Genomic DNA, 14822 nt, shown 5'->3' with positions numbered 1-14822 from the left:
GACTTTTCTAGAACATCTGAGTTATTGCCTTTACTCTAAATGCTGAGTTTTGGATGTCCTGGATGGCAGATATTCTAATACCTTCAAGGGGTTAGGCTTATGGACCTAAAATCGCCTCCAGAAAAGACACAACAATTCTGACTGCTGTCACAGTGCCCCGTCCTGCCCACATGAGAGTCTAGCAGCCGTCTTGTTCGGCTTTTTGCATAAAATTTGCTATCAGCCTGTTAGCTGCTTTGGGAAATTTTACCTGGGGATAAATATTTTCAGACACTGAGTAATACACACCCTCTCGCGTGTTACACGTAAACACAGAGGCTTTCCTGCTTCGAGGGAGGGCAGCCTCCGTGTTTTGTGCTTCCTGTATTGAACTTGACCTGCAACGTCATCAGCTGGGGCTTCTCTTTCCTGAAGCAACATTTCATGTAGCACAAGAACAGAGGCGTGGATGTGAGACTCGGCGCAAAGTGGATCAGTGTCCATCGGGCAAGTCAGGGCAGGGGCAGGACTGATGTCCCCAGAGCCCAGACGCAGAGCTGGGTCTGGGGAGGGTTCTGAAGGGCACCCCGAGGGGGACCTGCCCATGAAGCTGTGCTCGGTGCAGACTTCTGTCTCCAGAAAGGGGTCCCTCAGATAAGGCACTTTTCAAGGCACAGTTTAGAGATCTGGCCCAGGGGAAACAATATAATGGGGATTCCTGCAGTGAGAACAGAGTGGAGGCAGTGAGGACAGAGATGGGGCGTTGAGAACAGAGTGGGGGCGGTGAGAACAGAGGGGGTATGGTGAGAACGGGGTGGGGGCAGTGAGGACAGAGGGGTAGGGTGGTGAGAACAGAGGTGGGCAGTGGTAGTCATCAGAGCTCACATGCAGTGCCAGGTGTTGCTCTAAGGCTTATAACACACTCTGAGGCCATTAATATTACTCCCATTTTACAGATATGGAAACTGAGGCAAAAAAAGTTTTATCTTTTTTGTTATCTTAATAGCATTTTCTTGGATTCTAGCACATGCTCACTCTTCTGTTAGAATTCAGTAGATGTACAGCTGTCACATAAAGTACTTAACGTTTGTTTTTCCAAAAGATCTTTCAAGTTCCAGAGTATTAATTTCTTATCTCATTCTTAAAATTTTGTTTTATTGATTATATTTACATTCTTGAAAGCTCAAAGGCGTCATAATTTAATAGGCTTCCCTGCTTAGGTTTCTCTTCATTCTGGAAGTTTCTGATCATTTCCCTTAGTCCTTATGTTATATTGTAACACACACTGCTGTATTATTTTTACCTTATTATTTTTTCCTTAATTGTACCATTTGCATTGCCTTCTCTATGTCAGGTGTGAACAAAGCATGGATTTGACAAATATTTTAAATAATTATACATGATTTCTGTGATATCTGAGGAGCCCTGAAATATTTTTCCTTTTGGTTATAAAAAGTTCAGCCTTACAATGTTTTCATGAAGCTTCCAAGCAATTCAAGGCCTTTATTTCAGCCAACAAATACCTCTTAGCAACAGGATATGGTAATGAAAGGATTCAGTAACTTCTTCCCATTAAGAGCTTAACGCACAGGAGTTCCCTGGTGGCGCAGTGGGTTGAGGATCCCATATTATCACTGTAGTGGCTCAGGTTGCTTCTGTGGTGCGGGTTTGATGCTTGGCCCAGGAACTTCCACATGCCATGACTGCAGCCAGAAAAAAAAAAAAGAGTTTGATACACAAAAGATATTTAATCTTGTTTTCCATATAAACTAAAATCCTCTCTTTCTCCAATCTGATTGTATAGGGGCGCTCCTTTCCCATGTAAGTGTGTCTAAGAGCAAAATATTTACGAGTTACTGCAACTTAATGTTTCAGAATTCCATTCCCAACTGTTATTCTGAAAATAAGCACTGGGGAGCAAAGCTTTTTAAAATCCTAATATTTTAATATCCCCCCATAATTTTAATAAAATATGAAAGCACAACTGTGTTGGAAAAACCTTCTTCGCATTATTTTAAATGAAGATTTAGATAACATTTATAAAATATAAATAAATTGAGTATTTTTGCTGAAGTGTTTAACATAAGTGGCAACTTATCTTTGTAAGAACGTTCTGGTTAGTAAAATTCCGTATGGGCAGCTGGTAGACCATATCTTTCATGTAGGAGAAAGCTAGAAAATTGGTTTTGTTGCCCAAATCAATTTGGTGCCACTCTCAAGGATTCATCCCCTAAGAAGAGAATTATTTGTAATCCCCCATTCAATTTAAATTCCTTCAGGTCTATTGTAAGTTTTTCCATAATCTTTCTAGACTTAATACTTTTGGATTTCTGTTTACAGAAAGTTTCTGCCTTGCAAATTTACTATTGTATGAAACCTTAAAACTGTTTGACCTTCCAATACCTTATACTGTTATTTTTAAAAGTGAAAATACAGTTTTAATACTGAAGGAAACCAGATGTCAGACCCTTGCAAAAAGTGTGGAAATCGCCTTCAAATTGGTCTAGAATATCTCTTTTTATGATACTCCGGCAGGTGCAATTTACAGCACCAGTTTTCAATTACATCACTCTATTATTAATAACAACTCTGCTTTTGCTGTTATACATTATCAATATAATACTGTTCTTGCTTTTTGCTAGTTGTTTCTTTAGAATGAGGTCCACTCTGTGGTTGTAGTTTTTCCTGCAGAAGCTCGGCACCCACGCTGAGTGCTGTCCGCCTCATTTTACTCATCCTTTGCCTACTTTCAGGAGCTGAATAGACCAGGCTTGCCTCTCACCATCCCAGTGCACAAAGTAGAAGAAGTGACCTTCAGAGGAATCTAGGTGGCAGCTTCTCAGCTGTGGGGTAGAAGTTGCACGTAAGGAGCTGCCTTTTGGCAGCCACACTGCCTTGTCCACTAGCGTGTCGTGGCTACACTGAGCCACGACATTCTTAGAAATGCACTTTGGAGCAGATCAAGTTTTTCGTTGTTCAATACAGACACTGAACTGATTAATGAACTTAACAGTTGTGATTCTATGTCATTATTTGCTTTTTCTCCTTTCAGTTTGGCAGCTTTAAAATTTTTGTTTGTTTTTTGTTTTGTTTTTTGCTTTTTGAGCCACACCCATGGCATATGGAAGTTCCCAAGCTAGGGATCCAGTCGGAGCTTCAACTGCCAGCCTACACCACAGATACAGCAACACAGGATACGAGCCATGTCTGCGACCTACACCACAGCTCACGGCAGTGCTGGGTCCCTGACCTACTGAACGGAGCCAGGGATCGAGCCCGCATCCTCATGGATACTAGTCAGATTCATTTCTGCTGCACCACAACTGGAACTCCTGGCAGCTTTAAAATTGTTACATCACACCCATAAGGAAAAGTCTTTGGCTCTGAAATAGCTGCAGTATTTTCAAGTAGCATGATTTTTCTAAAAAATAATTAGGAATATTTAAATTTTACCTTTGGGATTATTTCTATCAATCAGTTGGATCTTATCAAAATTAACCTCGTTCCTATTTTTTTAAGTACTTATTTTTTTAAGATTTATATTTTTTCTATTAGAGTTGATTTACAATGTTCTGTCAATTTCTGCTGTACAGCAAAGTGACCCAGTCATACATTCTTTTTCTCACATTATCCTCCATCATGTTCCATCACAAGTGGCTAGATATAGTTCCCTGTGCTATACAGCATAAAAGTACTTATTGAGAAAATTATTCATCGAGTTTTGCTTTATTGTGGCCAACAGAAGATAATTGAGAGGGAGATGGTGCACTTCTGTGAGATGTTTTTCTGCCCAAGGATAAACATAGATATAGTTACAGGTGTGTGTGTGTGTGTGTGTGTGTGTGTGTGTGAGAGAGAGATTTTGTGATTTGATATTGGTTATAATATTTTGGAAGTAATAGCTTTTTGGTATATTTTTGTTTTATCAAAATGTGGAATAAAGTTCAATTTTGCTTTAGGTTACTATACAAATTATTCATCCTCTTCCTGCATTATTGTTTGTTCTGAACAAAAGCACATGGACGTAATAGGAACAAAGACAGTTCTTAACAAAAGATTTGCAGTTACTTTTGTTCCGGTAGATAATTTTACGACTTTTGTTTTTGTACCTCAGTGTGTTCATAGCTCCGCCCTCCATCCACAGACTATGTATTTCTGATAGTTTCCATGTACCATACTAGTTTGGTTACCAGGTTAGTTGGTTGAGAGAAAGAACGGGGCCGTGACTATAGGATGAAGCAGCACCAGGTGGCCTGGACGTGTCTTTGGCCCTATTCATTCCCAGAAATAAATCACTGATAAATAAGTCAGTTATCTTTATTTCAGAATTCTCACCATTATGTCAGGAATTACAAGTACAGCTACTTTCTGGGCAGTTAGTGTAAAGAGGCGTCCAGGAAGGGCACTTAAAGAGCATTAATAACTGTGTCTTACTCAGAGCAAGCAAGTATTTGAATGAGACGCTCCTTCCATCCCCGGAATCAGAGGTCATTCTGTGATTGCATTTTATTTAAGGAGAAATAGAACATGACTCAATGAATATTATAGGGCATATAGTTTTTTAAACATCAGGAGTGGAAAATAATTACATGAAAAAGGAGAGAAGGGTATGTTTCATTCCAGGCATAAGTGATGGCTCTGAGTTTTTCCATACTCAACTATTTTTATGATGTTTATTTTCCAACAATGCTGCATATGTTAAAGCACATTTCATTAGAATATATATGTGTGTGTATGTGCAACATCTTATATAGTTTTAAATTATGCATTGTTATATATACTTATGTATAACACGTAACCTATTTTCAATTCAACAGAAATGTATAAAAATGACAATAATGCTACTTTTGTATTCACGGAAGGAAATTTATTCTTGAAATGTGTTTTGAGGGTTGTATTATTATGTAGAGAAGTGGGAGAGGACCAGAGTTACTAGAATGATCCAGTGATGCTAAAAGCTCTCTCCTTAGAGACGCCCATCCAGGTGCCAGCTGCTTCGCTTTGGATGCCATTTGCATACAGAGACCATGAACCTATTCAGGGCTCTCCCTGCATCCAGAAGTCCTTTGCCTCCCAACACCTCTAGGTGGATGTCTAACCCACATCTCAGACGACTGTGTCCCCCACGCCCCAAGTGCCCCTCACTGACTGCCCTCGTGACTTCCCTGTCGCTCACTTCCAGGTACATGGGCACCACCCCAAGAACCCCAGCGTCAAGCTCCAGTCTTTCTCTCATACCTACTACGCCAGCAAGATGTACCCCACTCCTGCTGCCAGAACAGCCTCTCATGCCCCCTGTATTCATTTTATCATCCATTTTCCTGGGCATTAGCTTTCAATTTGACACAAAGTAGAACCCAGAGCTGGCAGGGCACCTGCAGGATGCTGGGGCCTGGACCATAGCACTGCCCACCCTGCCCTCTGCTCAGCCTCCTGCAGCCTCTGTGGCTCTCGGCTACCCCCACATCTCGGACCTTCTCACCAGCCTCCCCAGGTGTCCAGACTAGTTTACTCTCTTTGTCACGCCTCTCCTTTAGTGTCACCTCCTTAAAGGGCCCTTTCCTTATCACTCTCCATAAATGGCACCGCCCCGGGCTAGCGCCCCCAAAGCATTAAGAGGCTACTGACATCAAGGTGTGTTAAGCAAGCATCTCCTTGTTTGCCCTGTGATTTGTCTCACCCCCTCAAAACCTCTGGAGGCCACCTGCTCAGCTCAGGGATAGGTCTGGGCACCAGAACAGTGCTTGGTACCCAGCAGGCGTGGGCACTTTCTTGGCTGAACGTCAACTGAATACCTGCTGTGCACCCTGGGGTGGGCCAGGAGAGAATGCTCCCCGAGGTGGGTGGGCATACCTGCAGCCTTGAACTCTGCCCAAGGATGTTTCCACCGTGAAAGGTTACCGTACCAGTTTAAAGGAACTAATACTAGACCAGGAAGACCCATCTTGCCATCTGGGATGTTAACAGCACTGTTTTATCCGGAGTTGTTCTGTAGATGATGACTTAGAGGCCAGGCTGGAGGTCCTATCGTCTGTCTTCATGACTAATGGAGCAGTTGGGCCACAGACCAGCCTCCGGGCGACACAACATGCAGGATTTTTAACTGAACACACCTGAGAGCCTCGCTGGCCCATTACACTCCCCGCAGTGCTCTCCTGCCTTCTCCAGACCCAGCTCTCATCCAGGACGTGGTGTGCAAACTGAGTGGGACTTTAGGTGACACAAGGAACTCCCTTTATGTCTCATGCTGGTCTCATCCAGACCAGTCCTTCCGGGCTCGATGACATCTTTCACTCCTTGGGGGTTAGGGGAAAGTTGGCCAGGTTTCAGTGGAGACATGCTGAGGTGATGCCATAGCTAAAGCAGGGCCCCGGGGAGAAAAGGGAGAATGTGCTTCATGTGGCCTCATAAAGACAAAGCTGCGAGGTGACTCGACAGCTGCCCTCAAGAATATAAAAGGTGACTTTTTAAATGGTGGTGACCCCCTATTTTTAACGGCACCTGAAGATTAAGAATCAATTCGTATAAACTGCGATGTGAGGGATTCTGCTTCCAAAAAAAGGAAGAGTATAAATTGAAGTACAGGCTTTACCTGCCACGTATTAAAGGCAAAGAATTAGAATGTCATTCTTTGGAAATATTTAGTGGCAGGACTGTTTGATTATTTCTTAAAGACAGGACCAAATGACCCACCACAGTTCCTCCTGTTTATGGCCTCGTAATATCTCCATTTACGTGACAAGCAGTACATTCCGCCACAGCCTTTTCTCCTGAAAACCATACACTCTCCCAGTGGATTTCCAAGCATGGGAGATTGCTTTTTTGATATGATGTAATTATCCTCAGAAGTCGAATATTAGAATTGAAATCTAGAAGATGACTCTTATAACTATTAATTAAAACCATTCATCTCAATAAGCAATATTGAAAGTCAGCCCTTCAAATAATATTATAAGAAATTAATGTTATTGTTTGTGTGTCTCTTGCTTGTTTGCTTTTCTGATGATAGTTATGCTAATTTACTGTAGTGAAGCTTCTATTTGTTTCAATAATGTCTTAGGGAAAATGTTGATATCAATCAAAATAATAATGACAACCGACTTGAGTATATTAAATAAGAAATCAAGGATGCAGATCAAATACAAAGATGACAAGTTTCTTCTGATAATTATATTGTGTTTATGTGCCATACACTTTAAAAACATCATATAAAAATGCATGTTTCCCTTTGGAGGTATATAACATTTTTCCCATGGGCTAGTTGCCTTTACTGGAACTCTCTTTTTTTTAAGTAGAGATTTCCTTCCTAAGTTTCCTATTGAGAAGCCAGATCTAACACATATTATGCTAGTGAGGGATCAAACCAGGCTGTGTGGATAGATTTAAATCAGGGGATCATTGTGGAGGCACGGCAGGGGATGGATTGGAGGGTGTAACCCCACCAAGAGTCTTGGAAAAGCAGAGGGACTTTGCTCCAAGATGAATATATTTGCGTCTGAATCAGGTGATTCCAAGCTGAGTGGGATGCTGTTTGGGAGATCATTCCCCTAAACTGTCTCTGCTAGGGGTCAGGCCTGGTGGAATTTATCCAGATTTACCTTCTCCAAGCCACTCCCCATGGATTTTTGAACGAAGAATTCTAATCCCAGGACATGTGTTCTAACGCCAATAGTCAGAAAACATTGTGAACAGCAGGTACATTTTTTAAAACTTTCCCTTAAATTCTAGGCTTTCTGTGTTTTTAGAATACGTTCTTCTTTGCCTTTTTTTGTTTGTTTGCTTGCTTTTTTGTTTATATCATTGCAGCTGCGTCACATGGAAGTTCCAGGCTAGGGGCTGAATCAGAGCTACAGCTGCCAGCCTTTGCCACAGCCACAGTGACGCAGGATCCAAGCCCCTTCTGTAACCTATACCACAGCTCACAGCAACTCCAGATTCTTAACCCACTGAGTGGAGCCATGGATTGATCCCACATCCTCATGGATACTAGTCGGTTGCTTAACCTGCTGAGCCCCAACAGGAACGCCTAGAATATGGTCTTGTTTAAGTGATTTGACCTTTGTAATTTAATTCCCTCAAATACAGAACAGATAATGGACGCGTGTCTGTAAGAGCCTGTCGTGGTATATACAGTGTGCAGGGATGCGGTTCACATGACCATATGGATGCAGACGCACACACACACATGCACACACACAATGCCTGAAGAGTGGCAGGAGCATCAAATTTGCCTGCCTAAGAAACGTCCCGACAGGCAAGTTTCCCTTTCAGTGTGAATACTGCTGGCTAATTTGATTAGAAATGAAGCCTTCCTGACTCTGCTGATACATCCTGCATCCCACCAAAAGTGGTATCTCGCTTCGGTATCACAGAGAAAGGGTGTGTCTGTGTGTGTGTGTGTGTGTGTGTGTGTGTGTGTGTGTGTACACGTTCCCGAGCTGGATCGTGCATAGGATCTGGATCTAATCCAATCCAGGATTTTGGTAACAGTCAACATGAGTGACGGTGATATTGTGATTATTAGCGGTATCCCAGAGCACTTAATATGCACGTCATTTTTCTAGGCAAATATGTAAATACATTGACCAGTTTCATCTTTCCATCATGCTCGGGCAGGTATGTCATCCTCTTTTTAGAAATGCCTGCGCTGGTTCTAGGAGAGGGGAAATAAGTGGTAAAATTGACATTTGAGCATCACTGAATCCCTGGGGCCAGACAGCTCCTAAAATGAGGAAGGGACCTGCCTAAGACCTCCTCAGGGAAACGAAAATTGTAGCCTGTGTTGACGGATTATTATGAAGATTAATTTAGAGACTTATCTGAGGAATATGCTGTACATTTTCTCTGACATTTGCCGTTATGTTCTTTTATGTCACAGATTTCAGGTCCCCAGGGAAAAGAAGGAACTTTTGAGTTTTATTCCTTCTTTTTCCAGATAAGGCAACTAAAATCCCCCCAAAGTGAATTGACTCGCATGTATACAGTGGTTCACTTGAATTGATTTTGATTTTTTAATACCTAAAATTTCTTGAATTTTCTTTTAAATTATTTTAAAATAATAGTTGTAAATATTTATTTCAGTGACTTTTCTCAGAAGTTAACCTTTTTACTTTTCAGATCATGAGATTTACCTGAGAATATATGAGTAATAATTTGAAGGCTATATGTTTTGAAAATAATTATTTCTGGCAGATATTCAGTGATATTTTATTAGAAAAGTAATTTTAATATATTGGTATCTGCCATAGTTATAAAAATGGAAATACATTCATGTATATTAGTTTCACCGACTTCTGATGTATTTCTACATAGCACAAAAGAGTGAAGTTATGTAATTATTTGGTTAATATAATTTAAAATGCAAGTTATTTTTCCACATTGTCATATTGGCTGAATAAAACACAAATATCCTTTTCATTCTGTGATGTATGAAACTAAATTTCTGATGTTTTGAGTCATTTCCCCAATTTTCTCTTTTACATACTCTGGTGTAAATATATTCCTAACAATTGATTTATATCAAAAGTTTTACTACACAACAATGTTAAAAATAACATTTTTTATAAAAATGGAAAATGGAATTATAATATGTTATTAAAACTGTCATTTTGTGCAGGACTTGATATAGATCAAATAAGTCTCTTTAGAGACTTGATTGTTCCTGAAAGTTAATTGTAAATTAATGGCAAGCTTTACCTTTGAGGCTATGTTTTTTCCTCTCATTTTAAATTATTAGAATAGTTGCAAAAGAAGAAAAATCATTATTTGCTGTTAAAGAATCAATCCTAGGCCTGCTCTTCTGTTTTCATTAAAAATAAATCACGTTTCGTCTAAATAACTCCACACTTGGGTTGAAAGGTTCTCTGATTCCCTGTAAGCTAAAATAAAAGAAACAGTAGCAAGCATAACAGCCAAAAATGTATGAGTTAAGTCATGTGCTTTATAAAATAATTTACATGTAGCATAATAGTGTAAACATATTTCTCCTTCTTTTGGTATTTCCATTTTTAATTCCACAAATGCCATTAACCTGAGAAAAAAATAGCTATGACAGGAGCAATAATAAGTGTGTCAGAAGTGAAGCAAGTGAGCTGCTGTGCTGTGGATACTGGGGGAAGCAGTTGCGGTGGAAGGAGAGAAGAGCCACATTGATGTCTGCAGAAGCTTTGCCCGAGGCATAACTCACCAATTCGGGGGAGGTTTTTCTGCCTTTACTCTTATATGTTTTAAGTAAAATAGAAAAGTTATGACTTACAATGTCTACAAGATCAATACTTGTTTGTTTTTTTTTTGTTTTGTTTTGTTTTTTTTTTTTGGTCTTTTTGCCATTTCTTGGGCCGCTCCCGCAGCATATGGAGGTTCCCAGGCTAGGGGTCCAATGGGAGCTGTAGCTGCCAGCCTATGCCAGAGCCACAGCAACGCGGGATCCGAGCCGCGTCTGCGACCTACACCACAGCTCACGGCAACGCCAGATCCTTAACCCACTGAGCAAGGGCAGGGATTGAACCCGCAACCTCATGGTTCCTAGTCAGGTTCGTTAACCACTGCAGCGCGATGGGAACTCCTCAATACTTGTTATAAACACATGGTTTATTTTGCTCTAAATAAAAACATACCTTGGTTATACTCGTCAACCTTTGCATACTTTAGACAAATTTGTACATTGTTAGCAAACATATTTATAATGTGTTTTTTTCTGTATCGTATTGCTTTATGAGAATTAAGGCTAGGATTAGGGTTGAGGTTAGGGTTAGAGTTAGGGTTGGAGTGTTTCATTATGATACTTTATGCACCTCCATTTAAGAAATGATTAAAGGGAGTGACAAACCCAATTAGCATCCATGAGGATGTGGGTTCGATCCCTGGCCTCACTTAGTGGGTTAAAGGATCCGGCATTGCCGTGAGCTGTGGTATAGGCTGGCAGCTGCAGCTCTGATTCTGCCCCTAGCCTGGAAACTTCCATATGCCACACCTGTGTCCCTAGGAAGGAAGGAAGGAAGGAAGGAGAGAGAGAGAGAGAGAGAGAGAGAGAGAGAGAGACAAAGAAAGAAAGAAAGAAAGAAAGAGAGAGAGAGAGAGAGAGAGACAAAGAAAGAAAGAAAGAAAGAGAGAGAGAGAGAGAGAAAGAGAGAGAGAAAGAAAGAAAGAAAGAAAGAAAGAAAGAAAGAAAGAAAGAAAGAAAGAAGAAAGAAAGAAAGAAAGAAAGAAAGAAAGAAAGAAAGAAAGAAAGAAAGAAAGAAAGAAAGAAAGAAAGAAAGAAAGAAAGAAAGGAAGAAAGAAAGAAAGAAAGAAAGAATTAAAGACATCAGTGCTTAGCCTCGGCAATTTTCAGCAAACTGAATATATCATTCAAAGGCTACATGGTGCATATGGAATGACCATATTCCATCAATTCTTAGCTGCATTCTTTTCACCTTTTCACGTCCTCTGAAGTTACTACACATGTAGATGTGTGAACACATTAGTTGAAAACTAGTAGGACCAAGAAATTACCATGTCAAAGTCTTTTGGACTTAATGAAATAAATTCCATAGGGAAGATAAATGTGTATTTTTTAAAAGCAGTAAAATTTCAGAAACATGTTAGATTCAATATTTCGGTGTCTCAGAAGTTCTTGTTGTGGTACAGCAGAAACAAATCCAACTAGTATCTATGAGGATTGGGGTTTGACCCCTGGCCTCACTCAGTGGGTTGATGATCTGGCTGTGGCTGTGGTGTAGGCCAATGGCTACAGCTCAGATTTGACCCCTAGCCTGGGAACCTCCATATGCCATGGGTGCAGCCCTAAAAAGCAAAAAAAAAGCAAAAAAAAAAAAATTGTCTTATGAAGAATATTTCCATGATACTTTAAGGGTTATAGAAATAAATGCAATAAAAGATCCAATACTTATAAAGCCCTTTAAAATTTGCAAATACATTAACAAATAGTGCTTAATTTCATTATCTGCACAGCTCGGTAAGGAAAAGGGAAATTGTGATCCATCATTGCAGTAAAATGTTGTATCTCATGGAATAAATGCTTTGGCAGCTACCTGGCTAGCAAGAATTGAAGCCAGACACCCTAATTTCTATTTTGTGAATGTGCTTCAGTGCCACTTCAGAGAAGAGCTGTGTCAACTATGGACTCTGAGGATAGGAGATGGTTTGCTGTGACAATTTTCATGTAGCCTTAGTGATATCGTAGGGTGTGATCTTTGTGACTGGGGCACCTCCACCCCCAGGCCGACACTGACCCAGGGGTGGCCATGTCAGTAGGTCTAATGTCTCCTGTGTAACTCCGCTCTTCCACCAGGACAGTGACCTGCTGGACCGGCGGAAACACTGCTTCACGGTGCAGTCGGAGTCGGGGGAGGACCTCTACTTCTCCGTGGAGCTGGACTCCGACCTCGCCCAGTGGGAGCGAGCCTTCCAGACAGCAACTTTTCTGGAAGTGGAACGGATACAGGTGAGAGCAAAATTCTGGGATCTGTGACCCCGAAAATGCATAACCCCTCCCCTAGAGTTCTAACGTAAATTCCAGCGAGCAAACTGTCAAACTACAGCTCTGAGAGTCCTGACCGCCTTCTCAAAGAGTCAAAATTAATCATTGTTATTAAATGAAGAGCAATACAGCCCTGAAAAAATATTACTTTTTCAACAATTTGATCCTCCTGGGCTATTTCCTACCAGTCATCAAAAATAGATTTCCAATTTTAATTAGAATCTGCCTTACCTTCAATCTAAAATGGAAAGTGCTCTTATTTTAATTAATCGTTTCCAAGGTCATTTCCTGGTCTCCAGTCACAAGCACCTGTTTCCAGCCTGAATGGCTCTGTCCCCTCACAAGGCGCTTTGGGGATAGAAAGACTTCTCTTCATCTCTGTGCCTTCAAAACCACACAAGAAGTTTGAAGGTTGTGTACTCCATAAAGATTTTCCCGATTCCCAGTGTGGCCTGCCCTCTGCCCACCAGGCTCTTTCCACATCGTCCTGTCCCAGCTGGCCACATGTTGGACACCAGTGTCACTGTCATTCTCATTGGTCCGTTTGCTCAGGCAGGTCTCATGTTGGGGTGATGTGTGCTTGTCCTTCCCACACTGAGCTACAGGTCTCCAGGGACCTTTTTTTCCTCCCTGGACTGAACTCCTGTGCCTTTGTACATCCCATGTAGTCAGCAGGTGTTTGTTAAACTTTATTTCCTAAGTGTAAAGTTATATCAAATTTAAGGGCCTTTCAGCCTCTACCATTCACAGGAGTGTAGGATGGAGCAGGCTCTGGGGCCCATCCTGACAGAGACAAGGGCAAATCTGCCCAGTTACAATGCACCTGCCCCGTGCAGATGCTCTCTCAGAGCCAGGACCTAACCACGCACATGGACACAGTTTTGAAAACAAACATGTGGTGCCGGGAGTATCATTCCCTCAGGTCCTGCCTGTAACAGGCGACTTGGATGTGTTATTTATCAGTTCTATTGAACTGATTTAATTTCTTTTTTTTTCTGACTGCAAACTTTTGTGTTCAACCCACCGAGTCACATCAGTGAGATATCACAATCAGGGGAAGAGACCAGGAGAAGACTCATTTTCCACTGTTTTCATTGCTCCGTTGACATTCTCTAAAATTCTAAAATTCTGCTGCTCTGCGTATATCTTAAAATGTTAAAGTAACCGAAAAATGCCATTTCAATAATTTAGCTGTATAGAACCTCAGTTCCTTAAGTAGATATGTTAATAACAAAAATGAAAAGATGAAAACTATCTTAAATATTATTTTGTTCCAAGTATCCATGTATAAGACCATTCTAAAGCATCGGATGATGTTGTTACAGGAGTTGACAGTTTTGTTATTTATACTGATAGTTTTAGGCTTTCCTAATTATCCTGTCCCTAGGACATCACACCTCACTTGGAAGGAAATACATGGCCATTTCTACCTGCTGGTTTCAATTTAAGATTTCATTTTAAGTCTCCTGAAATGAGATAGAGATAAAATTATGGTTTTTTTCATGGTATTTTACTACTTTAAAAAAAAATCTGGGCCTCACTTTCTCTAAGCTGATGTCCTGAGCAATGCATTTCTTTGTACTAGCACCTTACATATTCACAGTGTAAACTGAAGATGCAACTATTAAGTGAAAAATAAAATACTTAATGCTTTTTCAGCTTTCGGTTATTTTATAGATTTTATAATTTCGCTTTGTTCACTCTACCAGAAATTAATAATCAATGACCGAACTCGGTGGTTCTGTTATTTTCAAAATTCAAGGCTGTGACTATGTTTACATGAAGAAGCTTATGTGTGTTTCCTCTATGTTCTCAATATTTCCACTAATATTGATAAAGAAACAAAATAGAGGGGACACATGTCCTGTTGTGAAACAGGCATAAAGGTAAGAGAGTAATAAGTTGACCAATACAAAAAGGATTAATAAATCAGATTATTTTTATTTTGAAATTAATTGTCATTAACAGGGCCACACACTCACATTTTTTGCTTCTAATCTATTCCTTTATCTACTGATGTATTGTTTGATCTCTTATGTGCTTAATATTTGTTTAAATATCTACATATTTATTTAAGGGATAATCCAGTGAAAGTAGGTATTTCAAAACATCCTACATTGTCATTTAAATCAACACCTCAAAATTTGGAAAATGTAGTGAACATTGAAACAGAAATATGGCAATTTATATGAATTAAAGCTTATATTTCCCTAGTATTCAAAGTACCAGAATTGGCCTAATTCATTTACTATATTTTCAGTACCTTATTTGTCCCATTTCTGAGCAGTTTTCCCAGAGTAAGTGAATAATCCTGGTAAGAGTGAGATAATTGCTTTTGACTTTATACTAATTCCATTTGAAT

General features: G+C 40.2%; 1 protein-coding gene across 12 annotated transcripts in view; it reads left to right on the top strand.

Annotated features, from left to right (window-relative positions):
* The window catches only part of SNTG1 (syntrophin gamma 1), a 449457-nt gene that overhangs the window by 405984 nt on the left and 28651 nt on the right, over nt 1-14822 (top strand). For all 12 annotated transcript variants that reach the window (XM_085021222.1, XM_085021223.1, XM_085021225.1 and 9 more), the window contains one exon: nt 12272-12424. In XM_085021222.1, the coding sequence (XP_084877348.1) occupies nt 12272-12424 (153 nt within the window). The remainder of the gene's footprint in view (nt 1-12271; nt 12425-14822) is intronic.

This window comes from Sus scrofa, chromosome 4 (genome assembly GCF_054392235.1).
Source record: "Sus scrofa isolate SSC_HxYL_T2T_F1_AM1 chromosome 4, Sscrofa_HxYL_maternal_Yorkshire_Landrace_v2.0, whole genome shotgun sequence".
Taxonomy (NCBI): domain Eukaryota; kingdom Metazoa; phylum Chordata; class Mammalia; order Artiodactyla; family Suidae; genus Sus; species Sus scrofa.
The sequence above is the reverse complement of the archived record's forward strand: the minus strand, read 5'-3'. Positions and strand labels throughout refer to the sequence as shown.